General features: G+C 37.9%; 1 protein-coding gene across 2 annotated transcripts in view; it reads right to left on the bottom strand.

Moving 5' to 3' along the window:
* Positions 1–17,367, bottom strand: part of EXT2 (exostosin glycosyltransferase 2) — a 72,846-nt gene that overhangs the window by 7,871 nt on the left and 47,608 nt on the right. For both annotated transcript variants that reach the window (XM_036384396.2, XM_036384397.2), the window contains exons 10-13: positions 9,697–9,863; positions 2,593–2,736; positions 1,946–2,074; positions 680–762 (exon numbers count right to left, since the gene is read on the bottom strand). In XM_036384396.2, the coding sequence (XP_036240289.1) occupies positions 680–762; positions 1,946–2,074; positions 2,593–2,736; positions 9,697–9,863 (523 nt within the window). The remainder of the gene's footprint in view (positions 1–679; positions 763–1,945; positions 2,075–2,592; positions 2,737–9,696; positions 9,864–17,367) is intronic.

Below are 17,367 nucleotides of genomic sequence, written 5' to 3'. Positions count from 1 at the left end.
TCCCCCTGCTTACCTACCTCATCAGTTCTATTGTTGGAAATAATTTTTCCCAAAGTTTGCAGGAGAGATGCAACAGACCAAGAAGCCTAAAGTGAGATGCCTTTATTGGTCCTAAATCTCAGGTTAATTCCACCTAATAACTGCTGGAATTAATGCTGACATTGTTAAAAAATGCAACATGGAATTGTGCAGCAAATGCCCTTCACGAGTGGAAGCAATGTGCTTCACAATCCTTAGAAAGAAGACAATGTACAAATATCACTTCAAATTATTTTATTAATAATTTATATCCTTTCTGCTCTTTGGTAAGCTACCAACTGTCTAGTTTAAAAAAAGAATTCATACTTATTACAGTTGATATTCCACAGGCAAACAGAAATGTGGTATTACTGACAGTACTGCCAACCAAGAACCTGAACTTCATATAACTGTCCTAAAACTCTACAGCAAAGCTGCTAAAAATTGTACCCTTCTAAAGTCCCTTTTTGTAGTAGTCTACCTTTCAGTGACACATCACCCATCATAGGAATAACTTATGTTGATTGAATCCATGTAACATTCTTTCAAAATCAGTAATTTATAAAAACACTATAATTTTTGATCCTAATTTAATGAGACACAGGATAAGATTCTAGGGATCAGAACAAAGCAATCAGAGAAATAGAGAGTGGTCACTCACCTTTCCACCATGTGTGTCTGGTCCAGTGATAACCCATCAATTGCTGTACATTCTGGACATTTGAACTTCTTTCGTGGGGTCACCTGCAGAAAGGCACACCAGATATTATCAAATATCAACAGAAGGGACATTAATCTCCTTGCACAGAGAGCAGTGCAATACCTCTGAGCATGCCTGCAGTGTAAGCTGAGCTGTCTCAAAAAGAGGGGGTGTACAAAAAAAAAGCCACTCTATTCCTCCATTCAGCTCCATCTGGCCCGGCTGACTGCAAAATTCACAGGGGCCTAATAAAAACGGCTTGGAGGGTTTTTTCCTTCTGTAACTGCAAAGAAGTGGCGATGACAAGCTCCTTAATTCCTGTTTAATGACTGTTTTCTCACTGCCAAGGTCCCTGTATAAACACCATTTGTTCTTGCAGCCATAACAGCGATGAAATATAGCTTCCCATACTTCACCGTAACGTTAATCCAACAGGCGCTCTTTTGCTCTCTCCAGTTAAGAGCTGACTGGCAAACCCTGCAGGACTCTCCGAATTGCACAGAGGTGCCAAATTACTCTGCTCTGCCCTCATACAGCTCAGAAACTTTTTCAGCAAAAGCACACACTTTATCTTCTAAAGACTTTTCTAGGAAATGCAGCCACCAGTCCCAGTAAATGATGATGGACAGAAGGGAGAACGGACCCTGTTAATTGAAGTAATGCCTGGTGGCCTCTAAATCTCATTCCAAGCTGACACACTTTGAAATGAATGTACGGAGTGAATGTCTAGACCTGAAAACGTGTCGAAACATGTCAGGAAATTAATTCAGGGATAAAAAGTTCATTTAAAGCTGATCTTGCAATTAATGTTCTTGCAATTAACATTCCTATAAATCAGCTGTTGTCAGGCCACGATAGAGCAAGCTGTGGACAGTTGGCAATTTCTTTCCTCTAGTGATCTCAAATAGTTAAAATATATGTCTGTGGGCCTGTACATATACACACACATAAGTACAGCTGTCATTTAAATTATCTTTTTTATAGCTCATCTAGATGGTTAAAATAACCACCAGAAACAACTGGTAAAAAATAATTCTCTGTTCTCAGTTAACACAAAAACTTTACCAGAAGGGCTTTTCTATCATGAGAAAGAGACCAAGATACCATACTGGGAGACAATGAGAGAAAAAGGGAGGATTAAGTAACATATTGAAGCCTACTGAATAAATTTAAGTATGTATCTCATAGTTTTTAATTTCATAAAGATAAACAGCAGAAAAGCCCCACCTTAATGACTGATTTTCCAGTGACATTTGCTACTAGAAAATTCATGGCAATATCTTCACAATTCATATGAGCATCCACCCAATTCTTGATGTCTCCAGGCATCTTATAGGTGTAAAGATAGTTGAAATACTGCAGAGAAGAGAGCGAGAGAAAGAAGATAATTTTATATAGATACAGTAACTATAAGACTAAATATTTCAGTCATGGAACAGCTGGCAGCTAAGTGATAGTGCCTTCAGACAAGAACTACTTCAGCAGACAGAAAATAATTTTTGGGTGCTAAACTGCTTATTATTCCTTTCCTGACCACCACAGAAATTTCATTAAAATTGGTTCTCTTTTCTGAACCTACCAGCTACAAAGATACATTTCCTGCAAAATTTGCTATGTACTTTCAGGTCATGCAAACTGGCAGGAGTTTTCTAAGTTCATAAAGGTAAGAAATGGTTTTATTTCACTGTCAGAGACAAATCAGTGGTTTTCACAGCAACTGAAAGAGGTCTAGGGAAAGTTTGCAATCAGTTCTACAACTGTTTTAAAGAACATAATCATAGCACCACAAAAACTGATGGAACAATGACAGAAGCACATATAGATCTTTTTTAATGTACACATTGTACATTAGAGCAGTGCAAGTTGTATATCACCTTGTGATAAAAGGCTGCCCCAGTGAGCACCATTGAGACTTCATTGGTCCATTCTGATTCATATTTCCATTTGTTCATCTCGTGGTCCCAAAGATGCAGGCGACCTGGGTATCCAACCAACCTGTCAGGGAACTCACGCCAGACCTGAAGAGAAGAAAACATGACATGCTGTTAACCAGGCCTGCACAGAAAGCAAATGCAACACATCTGCTTTCTGGAAGGGTAGCAAATGCAACACATCTGGAAGGGTAGAGTTTCAGTGGGGCAAAGATCACTTAAATTCTTCTAAGTCCAAATTCTTGGAACAAAAAGTTGCCAAGAAGGAGTACAAAAAAGAATAAGCTTGCTGTGGAAGAACCCTATAACTCAGAGAAACCATGTCCCAGAGCAAAAGGCCACTAATGGACTACTAAAATTGTTACAGAGACACACAAATGACTATTCAAAAAGATTTTAACTCTAACTAAACCCAAGCATGATTAAAATGAAACTCTTGATGTTAACTTCAGTAGATATGACTACAACCTAACTACTTTCACAGCTGGCTTTGGATCTAACCAACCTGCTTCCTTTGTCAGGAACTGGCTTAAATTTTAATATTTCTGGTATTCTTTAGTGGGTGCTTGGCTACATGGAAGGCTGCTTTGCCCTTGACTTGTTCCAGACAGCTGGATACAATCAAGATACCATCCTTGTCACTCCATACATTATTTTATAGCTGACTACAGGATCAAATACAGTAGACAAGAACAAGGAGAAGGGCATCATTAACACAACCCCGGTTCTCTACACTGCTGGCCACATTAAATAATGGACAATTTTTGCATTAGAGAAAAAGGGAGGAAGGATTATAATTGTTTAGAGGGGTCTGAATGCTATTTGTTTGCTAGATACAATTTGTCTGCATTATTTGCAGACAAATTATTCAAAATCTGTCGCTTAATCCAAATAACCGCTAGGCTTGTTGGAAGAATGAGTCTTGACTTTCTAACATACAGTTAGGTTACAAGAGTTTCTGGTTTAGGTTGGTAATGTATAAACAAACAGATGCATATGTAATGAAATTTTTGTATGCAAGATCAACAACAAGAACAAAGTACCTCAAAAATCCCCAAGGATCCCTTCACAAATTCTTTCATCTGTACAAAAGACAAGAGAACCCTACAGTTGGATGTACAGTAAAGGAAGTGTTATCTGGAATTCCACCATCCTGCAAATGTCACCCCATCAGCAGTTCACTTTGGCCACTTCCTATGTGTCAGTGCATTTCAGTTGGGAGGCCTGGACTATAAGGACTCTATGCAAGTATTTTGTCATAGTAAATATGATAAAACAATCAGTTTTAAGTTACTGCTTCTGCATCTACATTTCTGTGATTTTTCATTACTATATACCTTTTCATCTATACATCTCAACACATTTTATTGCTGTCAGTTAATAAAGCTTCAGAATCCCATGATGAGAGCAGTTATTATTTCAAACGTCCAGATGAGGGAACCTGCCAAAATCATACAGGAAACAAGAATGGGAACCAGATCTTCTGACTCCTCGACTTCTATTTTATCCAGAAATCAATCTTTCTAGACAGCTCTAGGGCACAAGTACTGGGATAGTATTTAGATATGACAATGTTCCAACACAGAGGGTTCTTGAAAGCAGAGATAGCTTGGAACTGAAGGAAAAGAATTCATAGGACACTTACAAGTTGGTGCCATAAGCTAATTAAAACAATACAGACTTCTGGCAGGCAAGCCAGTGAGGGCTTGAGATGTCTATTTTGACATGATGTAGAAAACCTTAATAAAGAACACAAAACTAAATGTACGACACAAAAATTTATTCCTCACTCTCCAGGACTCAAAAATTTAATGATTTAGTTTTAAACCTGGATATTAAAATGTCTATCTCCCAGCTGTTAGAAGGTACCACCACATAAGCTACTGAGGCTCAACAAAGGATTTAATAGAACACCACAGATCTGCACCGTACTGGGCTAAGAATTCTTGTAGAGGAAATGGCATGCATATTAACAGCAGCTGAAAGAAAGATTAAAGTCAGCTACTGCTTCCCATGGGAGTGCAGTGCCTTCTCAACACAGAACCCTGGATTCATAGCCCTTATAGTTTTTGCCCTTGGTGTCATCTTCAAGAGTCTAAATGACATAAAATAAAAGCCAACTATAATGCACATTACTCATACAGATGTTCTTGTGTCACTCTAAATATCAACTCTACCCTGTAAAAAAATGTCCCGGCCTCTGAAAATTGTCAGTTCAATGCATCTAAAAAATAACTTTGGTGTTTTGAACAAAGATTCCCTTTAAAAGTAATGCTTTTGAAGTCAGTGGAAAAGCTTGGCTTTTTCACAATGTTCACCACTAGCTCATTCAATGGTAATTCTGGAAAGGCTCCCAGTGGCTCCATCCAACTCATTACCCAAATCCATACATATGCTTTGTGCCAAAATTAATATATACAGCTACTGCATATAAGGAAGCTTTCAGAATAGAAATAGTGGTAATGATTCTAATACTACTCTCTATTTTGTGTTACTGTCCATTTTCTTGTTTGATAGTTGCCTATAATTTATTAGTCTGTTAGGAGTACATTTCATTTTAGCCAGTGATCTTATTAGCTTCCTCAGACTAAGAAGGATGGCCTGCTTTAATACTGGTAAGGGACACATCCAAGGAAAATCATATTGCCAAGTGAAGAGGAGGTAGGCTTATTTGCAGAGAAGTCATTCCAAAAACTCTGGTAGTCAACCCTAAAGATAAATATTTTTGGATGAAGCATCTCCCAGATGAAATGTCAAAAAGAGGTTCTGACTTAGTAGTTTTACTAAAAGTCTTGTAAAGGAAAACCAAAAGGAAATGATAGTAATTTTGTTTCCAAGTCAAGTTCCCAAGTGACATAAACAGTATAGCTAAAACACCCTCCAGCCTGAACACCCTCCAGCCTCATCTCTCCAGAGCTCTTTCTGCCTCACAGCCTCAGCTATTCTGTGCAATTTGCTGTGCCATCAGAACAGCAAACTCTCCATGTAGCCAGAAGGACAGGGAAGCATATCCTTCTACAAAACATTCTCAAACATTTATGCATTAAATTCAGTAGACTATATTAAGTCACATGCAATTTCAACAACTTAATGAACAGAAAAATGGTCAGCATTTCCAAAGCTACCATGAGATTTTAAGAATGAAACACTGATTATTCTTTACAAATGAAAACAAACTCAACCCATCATACACCTTCTGTCTTCCAGAGCCCCATCCACTCTTAATTCTTTCCCAGTCCTCAAAGGAATGGCTTGTGCTATTACTAAAAAAAAATTAAGTAAAATGTAAACACAGAGTCCATTAAAAGATGCAAGATGCTTTGCACACACACATTTTTAAAATATCATCAGTTTGAAGAAGAGCTTTGAATGTGGCCAGCAGAGAAGAATTCTTTTGTTAAGCAGAGTTACAGTACTTGTTCTACAAAGGAATGCTGAAAACTAAACTTTCAAAGTCAAAATGAGCAAGGAAGAATTCCTCTGAAGAAGTCATTCCAACTTCATGAAAATTTCAGCCTAGCAAAATATGCAATTCAATAGAGAATAGATTTTTTTAAAGAGGGCCAGAGACATGAAGCACTGAAAAACAATTCTGAGACAGAATAAGATCATCTAACAACAGAAGGCCAAAAGTTTTCAACAGAATAAATGCAAATTTAGCAATGCACCAAACTGTACATTTTATGAGTGAAAAACATAGGCCCAGAACAATAATACCCATTTAGACTATTTCTATTATTGGTCTAATAAAAATATTTTGTCTCCATAAGGACAAAGTGCTACATAAGCATGGGATAAGAATTTTCTTAATACTATGACATCTGCCTCGAGGCGAGCTGAGACACAGAGGTGGGAATGCTACAATGCTTGATTTCAGTCATGTATTTAAACACCAGACTCTTCAGAGGTGGCCAATGGTTCTGCTTTAACTTTTTAAGATTATGATAATCCAAATACTTGTTCCACTTCTTGGGTCTCTTTGATACTCTCTCTGTGAACAACAAAGTTCAGTAAGTGGGAAAAAAATTATCTAGACATAAGTTTTTTTTGCAGTATCCCAAGTCATGTAACTTAACAGAACTACTTTTTTCAAAGTCAGAATGTCATGAGTATTCTTCTGCTACCTTAATACAGCAGCACACAGGGACTATTTTTCTGCTTGCTCCAACAGATTTATGCAAGGTCATAAATCACTGTACCGTAATAGTTCACTTTTAACAAGTAAAAAATGTCTGACACTTTGAGTGTTACTATATTTTTTTATGGCTGAAAGTGTACAGAGATCAAAGTTTTCTGGGCTTTTTTTTTTTTAGGCTTGCTCTATGCATTCAGAGAAGTGTGTGACAGAGAGGGTTTTGCCACATGTTTAAATGCAAAGTCTCAAGGATGTCCGGAGAGAAAAGAAAATTACTGAATGTCACGTTTCCAGCCTTTCATATGACCAAAGCAGAAGCAGACCTACTTTTAAAAGAAAACTTTCTAGTAACCTTATATGCTGCTACTGTTCCCTCTGGATTCCCCTGAAAATGAGTCAAGAGTTTGAGAGATACTTTTCTGGTAACACATATAAACAGATAAATAAATTATCACAGGCTGAGGACAATTTAAACATCTGCTAGCCAGCTCAGGCCTGTCAAGCAAGTCACAGACACTCAAGGACAGGAAAGATCAATCTTCAGCCCCTGATTTCTGTGCCAGAGAGTAGGAGCTACATCACCCACTCCCTATATGAGGAAAACTGTTTATTTCTAGGATAATTTGCTCTGTTTCTGTATTCAAAGACATTTCTATTCATTTAATTTACTGAGGGAGTGGGGCTGGTGAAGCCAAACTCAAAATACAAGGATTCAAATTACTCATATGTTTGTCTCAGCTATCTTCTCAATACAGCACTTTAATTTTCCATCAATATTACTGTGCAGTAAGCTGACTTCCCAGAATTAAAAAGGAATAGGATTTATAATAAAATGCAAAAAACTGCAAAAGAAATAGTTTCCAGTCTGCCAAACTAAACAATCTCATGTCCAAACAGTTACATTCACACACAGAATATAAGGACTGTTACTCAAATAGTCCCTGCAACCAAGGCACATGGCCATAAGGCCAATAAATGAGCCAGCACAATCAATCTGCTAGACCTGTTGGACTTAATCCTAGGAGACACACAGTTGCAGGTCCTGATTATCCCCTAGTTGCACTGACCACAGGGGAATTCACATCAAGTTTTCTTTGCCTTATTTTTGTTTTTCATGAGGATAATTCCTTTCTGGTGTGACCAGACTCAATACATGTGATGTTACAAATATTATCCACTGAGGGTATTGAAATTAACAGTTCAGACACACAAAAAACCAAGGTTCTGCTTCACATGACTTCTGGCTGACACAGCTGGAACTCAGCTGCAGTTTGAATCTTTGCTTCAAAGCCCTCAAGCCTGCTCTGCCAATAGCAGAACTACTTACACGGTCACTTAGGTGACTTTGGTAAGTCACTCCTTACTCTCAGGCACTTTCAGACAGCTTTATGAAAATAGAAGTCAAATTGCAAATGGAGCAAGGGTTTATGCAGTATGTACATTATGGATCTGCTATCATTCATCCCATCAGATCACTCTCAAAACTAGTAGTTATAAGCACCAACACAGGCAGAAGTAAGCTTTGCTGTTGCAGTACAGGGCTTAAAACATTCAGTGTATACAACAAAGTATAGAGAAGGTCTGTGTAGCCAAAATCCCCTTCCTTCAGTTGTCTTCTCTTCCTTCCATCTTTCACACTTCATGTATTAACTCACTACTCTTAACCTGGCAAGGAAAGTATTTCCTTTCTGGAGACACACATGATAGATGAAACCTCTGTCTCCACTACTTAACATCTTTGTTATTACTTCAGCATACCTACATCATCACAAGACATTTCTGGAGTCCAAAAGCTTTTTACTTGCTAACAGTCTCTTTTACTCAAGAGGGAGAAGGAGCAATATTTCACCCCACGTGTACATACGTTAAAGAAACACATCCAATGTATTTTTTAAAAATATCATCTTGTATTAACTGCACTTAAGATTGCTAAAAATTGGACAACTATCACATATCACTAGCTTTCTCCACCTTAGAGAAGCAGTTTTCATCATTTCATTCAACTTGGCTCACAGTATCATGTATCTCACTTAGGAAGCCCAGTGTTGTTTTGCTGTTGACAATGCATGTACAGGTGTGACTAAATAATTCAAAGCTTTCTTAAAATATGGTATTACATTTTCTAATGTTTCTGATTTGTTTACAAATAGAGCATCTTTGTCTTAAATATGCACATATAACAGTAATGATTATGGACTGTGGACTTAGATTATGGACTGTTATACACTCAAATACAAATGGAAGACAAAAAATTACCTAATTCAAAACATAGTTTTGGAAGGAAGACAACAGTGTTGCTTCAAGTGTACTTTTAACAAGCAATTCAAGTAGCTATGAAGAGTGTCACTTCTTTGTACTGCCATGGGTAACTGATTTGGACAAGCTCTCTTTTTGTCCATACCCTCATCAGAAGAGCAGCTGCTGAAGCTTTGCCATTTCAAGCACATGATCCATGTGTCCCCTCCTTGAAATTCTTCAGTTCTTCCTTTCACTGCACTCCACCTTACTTCGGCATGTCCTCAAGACGCCTCCTCTGTTCCCAACACTTAATCTTTGAAACTTGTCTTGCCCATTAAGACATGTTCCCTTGGCTAGCATTTCTGATTTATCTGAAGTTAAGAAGAATGCAGCTCAGTCTTCAGACTGCTTCCCCTACACTTATTCCACTACAACATTTTCTGGAGTCTCTTGGCACTCCTGTGCCAGTTACTGAAAACCTCTCAGATGGCAGGTTTTTCAATAAAGAAATTACTATCTGTAAAACTGTTTCAGTCAGCACTGAACTATTATAGTAAAGAGAGATGCAACAATCTGAATCAACATACTGCACAGTGCTTTCTCCACTTTATATACACTTTCTATGCAATGTTGAAGCCGATGGCCTGGAGACAGGGAAAAACCAATTCTCTTACCTCATAGCCAAACTGAAGTTCATCTGAGGTTAGCATAATGATATCATCATCAATAGCCAGCACTGCTTCTGTTTCAATCTCATCATAAGGGAAGAAGCGGTTGCTAAGTTTGTTTTCGGCAGTCCTAACAACTTTCAGGGGAACACGAATCTTTGGCCAGAGGGAATCTAGAGAGAAAAATTGAAAGAAATAGAGTTCAATGTTATACTTTACTTCTGAATCTGCATATCCATCTTAGCTGCTTTTTACCCTTTTCTTCTTTGCTTCTAAACAAATGCTTCTTAATGGTGAATTTACAGCAGTTTCGGTTTGGCAAACACAAGAGCAATGAAGGCAAGAGACAGAAGCTCAGCTGCATTTCCCTCTGTATCTCTCAACAAAGAGCTTCATGGGCAGCCACACAGAGGATAGCTTGCCCAAAACAGCAACTTGCAACACTCACAGAGCAAGTGCAGGGATAATACGTATTGGTTCAGGGCACACAGTGTGAAAAGATACTTCACTCAACTGCAACTAAAATAATTTGAAGCAGCAGTATACAATCACTGACTGCAAGTCTAGGATCATAAAGAATTTGATTAAGAATGTTAGTTCTATCAACAGCTGAGCAAAAAAAAAAATTATTATATCAATTAAATGTTTAGCACTATTGACTATTGCTAAGAAGTTGATTCTGTGTCTCAGCAATTTCTTTCATCTTCAAAGTCCTAAGTTACAGTGATAATTTAAAACTAGATAAATACAAATGGATTCTAACTGGATAAATACAAATGGATTGTGCCCTACAGCATTCCTCCAAGTAGAATAGAGCACTGGAGTACACAACCATTAAATTCACAAGTCAAGTGAGGATTTAAGTAGCAACAGAACCCCCCATAGATACAAAACTGGATCAAATTCACCCTACCAATTAATAGCATGGTATAATTTCTATTTTTTCCTATGTGTTTAACATGTAGCACCTTAAGTGTCATGTTAACAGCTTCTGCATATATTCAAAAATTTTCAAAACCCTATTCTATTCCTACAAAAGAATAACTATAGGTGTAAATATAGAGCACCAAGCTAAAGGAAATGGAAGCAAGGTCTGAATATTAAACATTCATTCTAAATGTATATAACCATGCACAATTTCTAGCACAAAGGTTAACAGTAGTCATTATTACAGTATGATGCATCCCAAAAGCAACTGTTCATGAAAATATATTTTAATTAAAAGCAAGAGAGACATGGGCAAACTGGAGAGAGTTCAGGAAAGAACCACAAAGGTAATGATGGCACTGGAGCATCTCCCCTACAAAAAAAAAAACTGAGACTGTTGTGGCTATTTAGCCTAGAGAAGGCTCAAGGAAGGTCTCACCACTATGAACAAAGACCTGAAGGGAAGATGCAAAGAACAGAGAACCAGATTCCCTTCACTGGTGGCCAGTAAAAGGACCAGAGGCAATGGCACAAACTGAAACACTGGAGGCTCCCTCCAAACATCAGGGGAGACCCTTCCAGAGTGAGTGTGACTGAGCACTAACACAAGTTGCCCAATGATGTAATGAAATCTCTGCTCTTGAACATATTGAAAGCCATCTGGACATGTTCCTGCTTGAGAGATGGGTTGGACAGCTGATCTCCAGAAGTCCTTTCCAAGCTTAGCCATTCTCTGATTCTGTGGTAAGTGGAGTCTAGAGGAACTGATACTGGGCCTGAAGGCACTGGAATTTTCATGTCTGAAATATATATAAATTTTCAGTGCAATTTGCAAGTGACACAAAGCCTGGGGACATGAAAAACAGTGAGCACAATAAAGTCATACAGAGCTTACTGAACTCTATATGACAGGACTGCTTAGTAAACTAGGTTCATTTGAACAAAAAACACACTGACACCTTTGAGACACAATTCAACACTAGGACCAAGGCAACTTTTTCCCGAAAAATAGCTTCTGAAAAGTATTAAAGGGATAGAGCAGACATTAGTTCTCAGCATGCTGCTGCAGCAGAATGGATTTATATAATTTTTGTATGTATAGACAGGTATGTAGTAAGAAGTCAGGGCAAAGGGCAGGACAATTTTACCTGTATGCAGACACAGACAGACAGATGCTAAAATCCTGTTTCATTCTGGTGCTTTTATATTTCAAACCATGTTAAAACACTGAAAATGGTGCAGAAAGAATCACATGAGTTATGTGAGGTCAGGAGAAAATGCCTTTTAGTAGAACGTGGAGATCAATCTGATAAGTTTACTAAAAGAATGAACAAAAAGTAGATTTGCTTAACATGTACAAGCACCTACACAAGAAGAAAAATGACATGTATCTTCAACAAACTGGAGAAAGACATAACAAAAAACAATGACTGGAATCTAAAGCCAGGCAAATTCAAAGTATAAGGCAGACATTTTTAATAGCACCAGTGGTTAACCTCTGGCAAAAGTTTAAAAGGACAGCAATTGGTTCTGTACATCTTGTCTTTCAACAAGACTGGGTATTATTATAGAAGATGCAGTCAAGTTGGAAGTCACTGGACTGAAAAGAAAGGCAATGTGGTGACTTACGACACACAGGTCAACCAGATGGTCTTCCTGCACCTCCTGCCTCAAACTCCATGAACAGTTAAGATTGTTGACTGTCACCAGGATAAGAATTGAAGTTTGAATAAAACTACTAGGACATGGGGAGCAAATACAGAAATTCAGAAAAGAGCGTAAGGAAATAAGATCCTTGTTTCTGTGTTCTGAGAATAAAAAGTGGAAGTTAAAACAGGTGTCAATGAAAAAAGAAGAGAAGCTGCTTCATTCCCACATGTACAAGTAAAATTCGCTCTCAGGAAGAAGTGTCCATCCCCATTGCCACTGGGCCTCTCAGACTTAAAACTCACAAATCTGCACACTGCTAAAAGACACCAGAGTCTGAACACTACTTCACTCAGGAAAACAAAGCAATATTTCCAAACCACAGAAAGTCTTCAAAAGTCAGTTTTTCTTGGAGCTGTATTTTAGAAAGGAGGATTGGCAGGCATGGGTGGCCAAAAAAAATAAAATAAAATAAAAAAAAGAAGAAGAAACACGGAGTGATATTTACTGGCCAAATTTGTATTCAGCATTCAGTTTCCCACCCCAAAGATTTTCCTGTAAGTTTGAAAATGTGTCTGTAAAATCTACTTTTATCTGTGTGGTCTTGTAGACCATGGCCTTTATTTGACACATATGCACGTTCTTAACCTGTTTCATTCAACTCTTGTCCTTCTACTAGAAGGCACAAGTCATTAGCCCTAGCACATCTGAGTGGTTTGTGATATTGACCAGTAGTCAGCTGGTCAATATGGATTCAATCCCATTACTGATGGACTCCAGGGGAGTCACAGTCAGCCACCAGCTGGGGACACACAGCAAGCTCCTTGGGCCACTACAGAAATGGAGCATTGATTCCAGTTATAGCATTATGAGCTCATTTTATTCTCAGCACCATAAGGTCTTTAAAAGCCCAGCAGAATCACAGTCTGAATTCCACACATGATTCCAGTAGGAGACCACTGACATTCCGAAATTTTCAGCTTCCTAGTCATTGTAACCTTAGGAGGAAGTAACATTGAATGACTGGAAGTGTTTATTGCAAATTAGTACTCTTGATTTCACTCACTGCTTTCTTACTGGTTTGCCATACAATGTGCAAGTGCCATTTTATAAATGGTAACAGATACTTACAGGTACCTCACAAAGACAGATGTCATTGCCTCATAAGAACTACAGACTGTGCGATCTTTGCAAGCTTCTTAAAGACCTTTGGATAATTGCCTATAATTATCCAAATGTAATCCCAGAATTGGTAGAAAATAACTTTATGCAGCCTCAACGATCCCAAAAATACTGTTACAAGTGTTTCAGTTGCCATCAGAATTGCCATATGTAGGCATGCATTTGTAAATTTGCATTTATATATAGCATCAAAGTTTACATTTGATACATGTAAAGCATTGTTTTATTTAGCCTTTTCTTCTTTTTTTGTCTGCTACATTTTGAAAAAAAAAAGACAACCAAATTCCAACAAAGTGCAGGAATATATTGAAACAGAAATTGAAACTGAAAAATCACTAGGATCAAAAAATAATAATTCAGAAAAACAAGCATGTATGTAAGTATTAAACTTCCAGCTCTCCTGAAAAATCAACTACTTGATAGCTTACTAACAGACATGTCACTTGCATAAAAAATGGTTAGAGAAGAAAAAGAAATAAAAAGTGTATGAAAAATGAAGATGTAATCTAATTATAATCAGCACGCATCTCAGATGTCAGCAAATCCTCTTAAATCCACATGATTTACTAAGGTCTTGGAAAGTCTCTCAAAATGACCAGTTCTCAACAACGGGTATGTTACTGTCAAATATTTGTGCTTTGAGAAACATAATATAAAGTTTCTGAATTTAGCCTTAGATTAATGAAAAGAAAATACAAGCATTTTGGAGAAACTTTGAATAAGACATTAGGGTACCAGTTACTCTGCAGCATGTGAAACGCACACGGCTACTTGCTGCCTAGAGCTGACTTGATACTGGAGGTTGTCGCCTCTACAGAGATTGAAGCACATGGCAGATGTTAGGACACAATGGCACCTGGTAACAACTGGCAACCCTGGCAAAACTGGCTATCATAAAGGACAGCAGGCTCCAGTGAGAGATCCAAGTATTACAAATTAGCTCTGCCCCAGGAACTTCAAAAGAAATACATATATAAAAAAGACAACAGTCACTTCAGAAGTCAAAGTTTTAGAATCCATCAGGAAGGTTAAAATTGCCTATATTTATTTTAAAGGACTACAAAAGAAAAGTATTTGTATTTAAAGAGCAATCAGAAAAAGGTTTGCCACTTCTGTAATATCAGACTTTGAGTTTTCAGAAACTCCTTGGAAATTTCTGAGAAACTTCAGCACTAACAAAACAGATACGGAGGAAATTCTCAGTTTACAAGATTTTGTTATAACCAAGGTAAAAGCACAGGCTTTATTCTTACAGTAAGACAGACCTTTAATAGAGTATGGCAAACAAAAGATGCTTAAGAATCTTACATCATGGAACAAGATCCTTTAGGTGTACAAAAATAAAAATGCATGTTTGGACTGGGGACTACTCTTTAAAAAATCAGTGAGGACTCTGTGATGCAGCTGAAAATAGAAGCAAATTATGGAATTAGAGCTCTCTGGAGTGAATACAAGTCTATGTATGCAAGGATTCTGAAGAGAATGACAGGCATCTCCTATTGTGTGTCATACTGAAAGAATCAGGAGTAAAGAGTGAATAACACACCTGCTCTCTGGTAATGACTCAGGTCATGACTGGAATTATCTGCTATTTAGGACTACTGATGCACTGATTGCTGGAAAAGCCCATAGAAAACAGTGTGTGGTCCTCTCAACACAAAATCACCAGTTTCCCAACTTTGCCCAATGCAGCTCCCTCTTCTAATGGGCTTACAGACCCTAACAACCCATACATGGTGGTGATTCTGGCCAGCCCACAATTCCACCATTAAGTCCTGCAAGTCCAAAATTTTCAAGTATGATTTCAAGATGATTTAAACTGTAGGATAGAAAGGTGCCATAGTTACATTAGCAGTTAAAACACTCCCATATAAAAGAGCAGCAAAAAATCCCATCCTCTAATTATGTGTTTCTCAGCTACAGCTGCCAGTGAATCACATGAGACATGCAGATAAGAGAAGGGAGGACACTCATGAGAAAGAGGCAATTTCATTATAACCTAAAGGAATACCCTCTCACACAGAAAATCTCTCTCACTTTCCACACCTCCCTAGGCTTGTGATCAGATGTTTGTAATGAAAATGTAACTAAGCTTGCACACTGTTCATATATAAAAAATGATTTCTTAAGTCTGAAATCCAGCCCTGTTTTCAGTGCTGAATGAACTGTTACATCATACATAAAAGGGGGATCATTAAAAATAACAGAGCGCAATATTTCCACGGAATGTATTATTTCTTTTCCAAGAGAAATGGCACTGTGCCATGGTTTGGGAATGGTACTCCTCAGTTCAGTGCCCCACCAAGACTCTCCAAACCACACACCTCTCTCACTCTTTCCCTTCCCCCTGCTTGCTGCAGGAGGATACATAGGAGGAGAATTGGAGGCACAAAAGGCAAAGATCAGAAGTGGAGTTAAAAACAACCTACTGCAAACAGCAATGAGATAAAATGAACAGTAGTGGCAACCTACTAACAACAGGGTACAGGAAAAGAAACTATTCACATGGAAGAAAACCCAACAATAGACAATACCAGACAGCTCCTCCCAGCAAGTTTTTTCCACCAGAAGGAAGCCCTTCTCCTTGGAAGAGATTCCCTTTCCCTTGAACTGAGTGAGGTAGTACAGAATAGTGAGGTGGTACAGGATGCAAAAATTAACCCTCTCCCAGCCAGAGCCAGGACACACCATCGTGTTGTTAAATAGCACCATTCTCTGTATCCTTGTTTCTGAGAAACTGGGAAGCTAATAACATGTCAGGAAGTCCTTTTGCAGCACAAACATTATTGTTGATCTTGTCAGCAGACAGAAGTGTATTTACAAAGGGAATTACTTGCTCTGCATACTTATCATCCATTCCCAGTTTCAACACTCAAGGTAGGAAAAATGAGAATCAGTACAGCAGCTGTACAGAGCTAACAACTATTCTTGGGACACTACTTCTAAGTAGTATCAAGTTCAAAAAATAGCAAGTAATACTTGAATGCAGATAGTTTGTTGCATTTGCAATTGGAAGCAGCAGGTAAGGAAAATGAGGAACTGGAAACACAGTATACACTCCTGATGGCAAGAACTGAATGCCTGTCAGTATTAAAACCAACATAACAAATTTTTTAAAATCCACTTACTGGCTAAAATCATGGCATTTTGATGACTCAAACATCAAGACATTTGTACATTTTTTTTCTGCTTTACTGCCTCAGTAACAGCTAAGAATATCTCATCACTAGTGATAATCTGGGTCCAGAATATTAATTCATATAATGCTCCCACTTCCCAAAACTTCTATGGAGCCCATTTGGAAATATAAAAAGGAAAAACCCTTCCAGAAGTTTTGCAAAGTAGACAAAGACTGATAAAAAACTGGCAGAAAACATCTCTAAACATGCTCTGTTTATACCTGCAGTTGCACAGAATCCCATACAGCATAACCAATCCTCATACCTGAACTTTTGTACAAGCTCTCATCTGATGCTTATTCTAGCTGGTCTGTAGTAGTTTGCATGAATGCAGCTAATTGAACATTGCTGATGAAACCTAATTAACACTTTTTCAGTCTCTGATACTGAATGGCAGAATTTTGCTGGAGTCTGAAGTTTAAAAAAACTGTCAGAAGCAACGTCAGGCATGTTAGATCTACCTATTATCAGAATTCCTTCCATTATAGCTGAGTGAAAAAGTCTGTTTAGAGCTCAAAACAGGTGCTTTTTTCCCACATCAAAGTGTTTATATTGTTCGACAGAAATCCACAGAATTACTCTTGTGTATAACAAAACAGAACATTTGGTTCTAGGACACAAGGGCCCAGTTTGTTAAGATGGGTTTGATAGGCTAACTTTCCAGATTTCCCTAGGAAGTAATATTGCAAAATGTTTGTAATATGCCTTATGGAAGACTAAAATCACCATGAATTAATTGTCT

The sequence above is a fragment of the Molothrus ater genome, chromosome 6 (genome assembly GCF_012460135.2).
Source record: "Molothrus ater isolate BHLD 08-10-18 breed brown headed cowbird chromosome 6, BPBGC_Mater_1.1, whole genome shotgun sequence".
Taxonomy (NCBI): domain Eukaryota; kingdom Metazoa; phylum Chordata; class Aves; order Passeriformes; family Icteridae; genus Molothrus; species Molothrus ater.
This window is presented reverse-complemented; position numbering and strand designations above follow the sequence as displayed.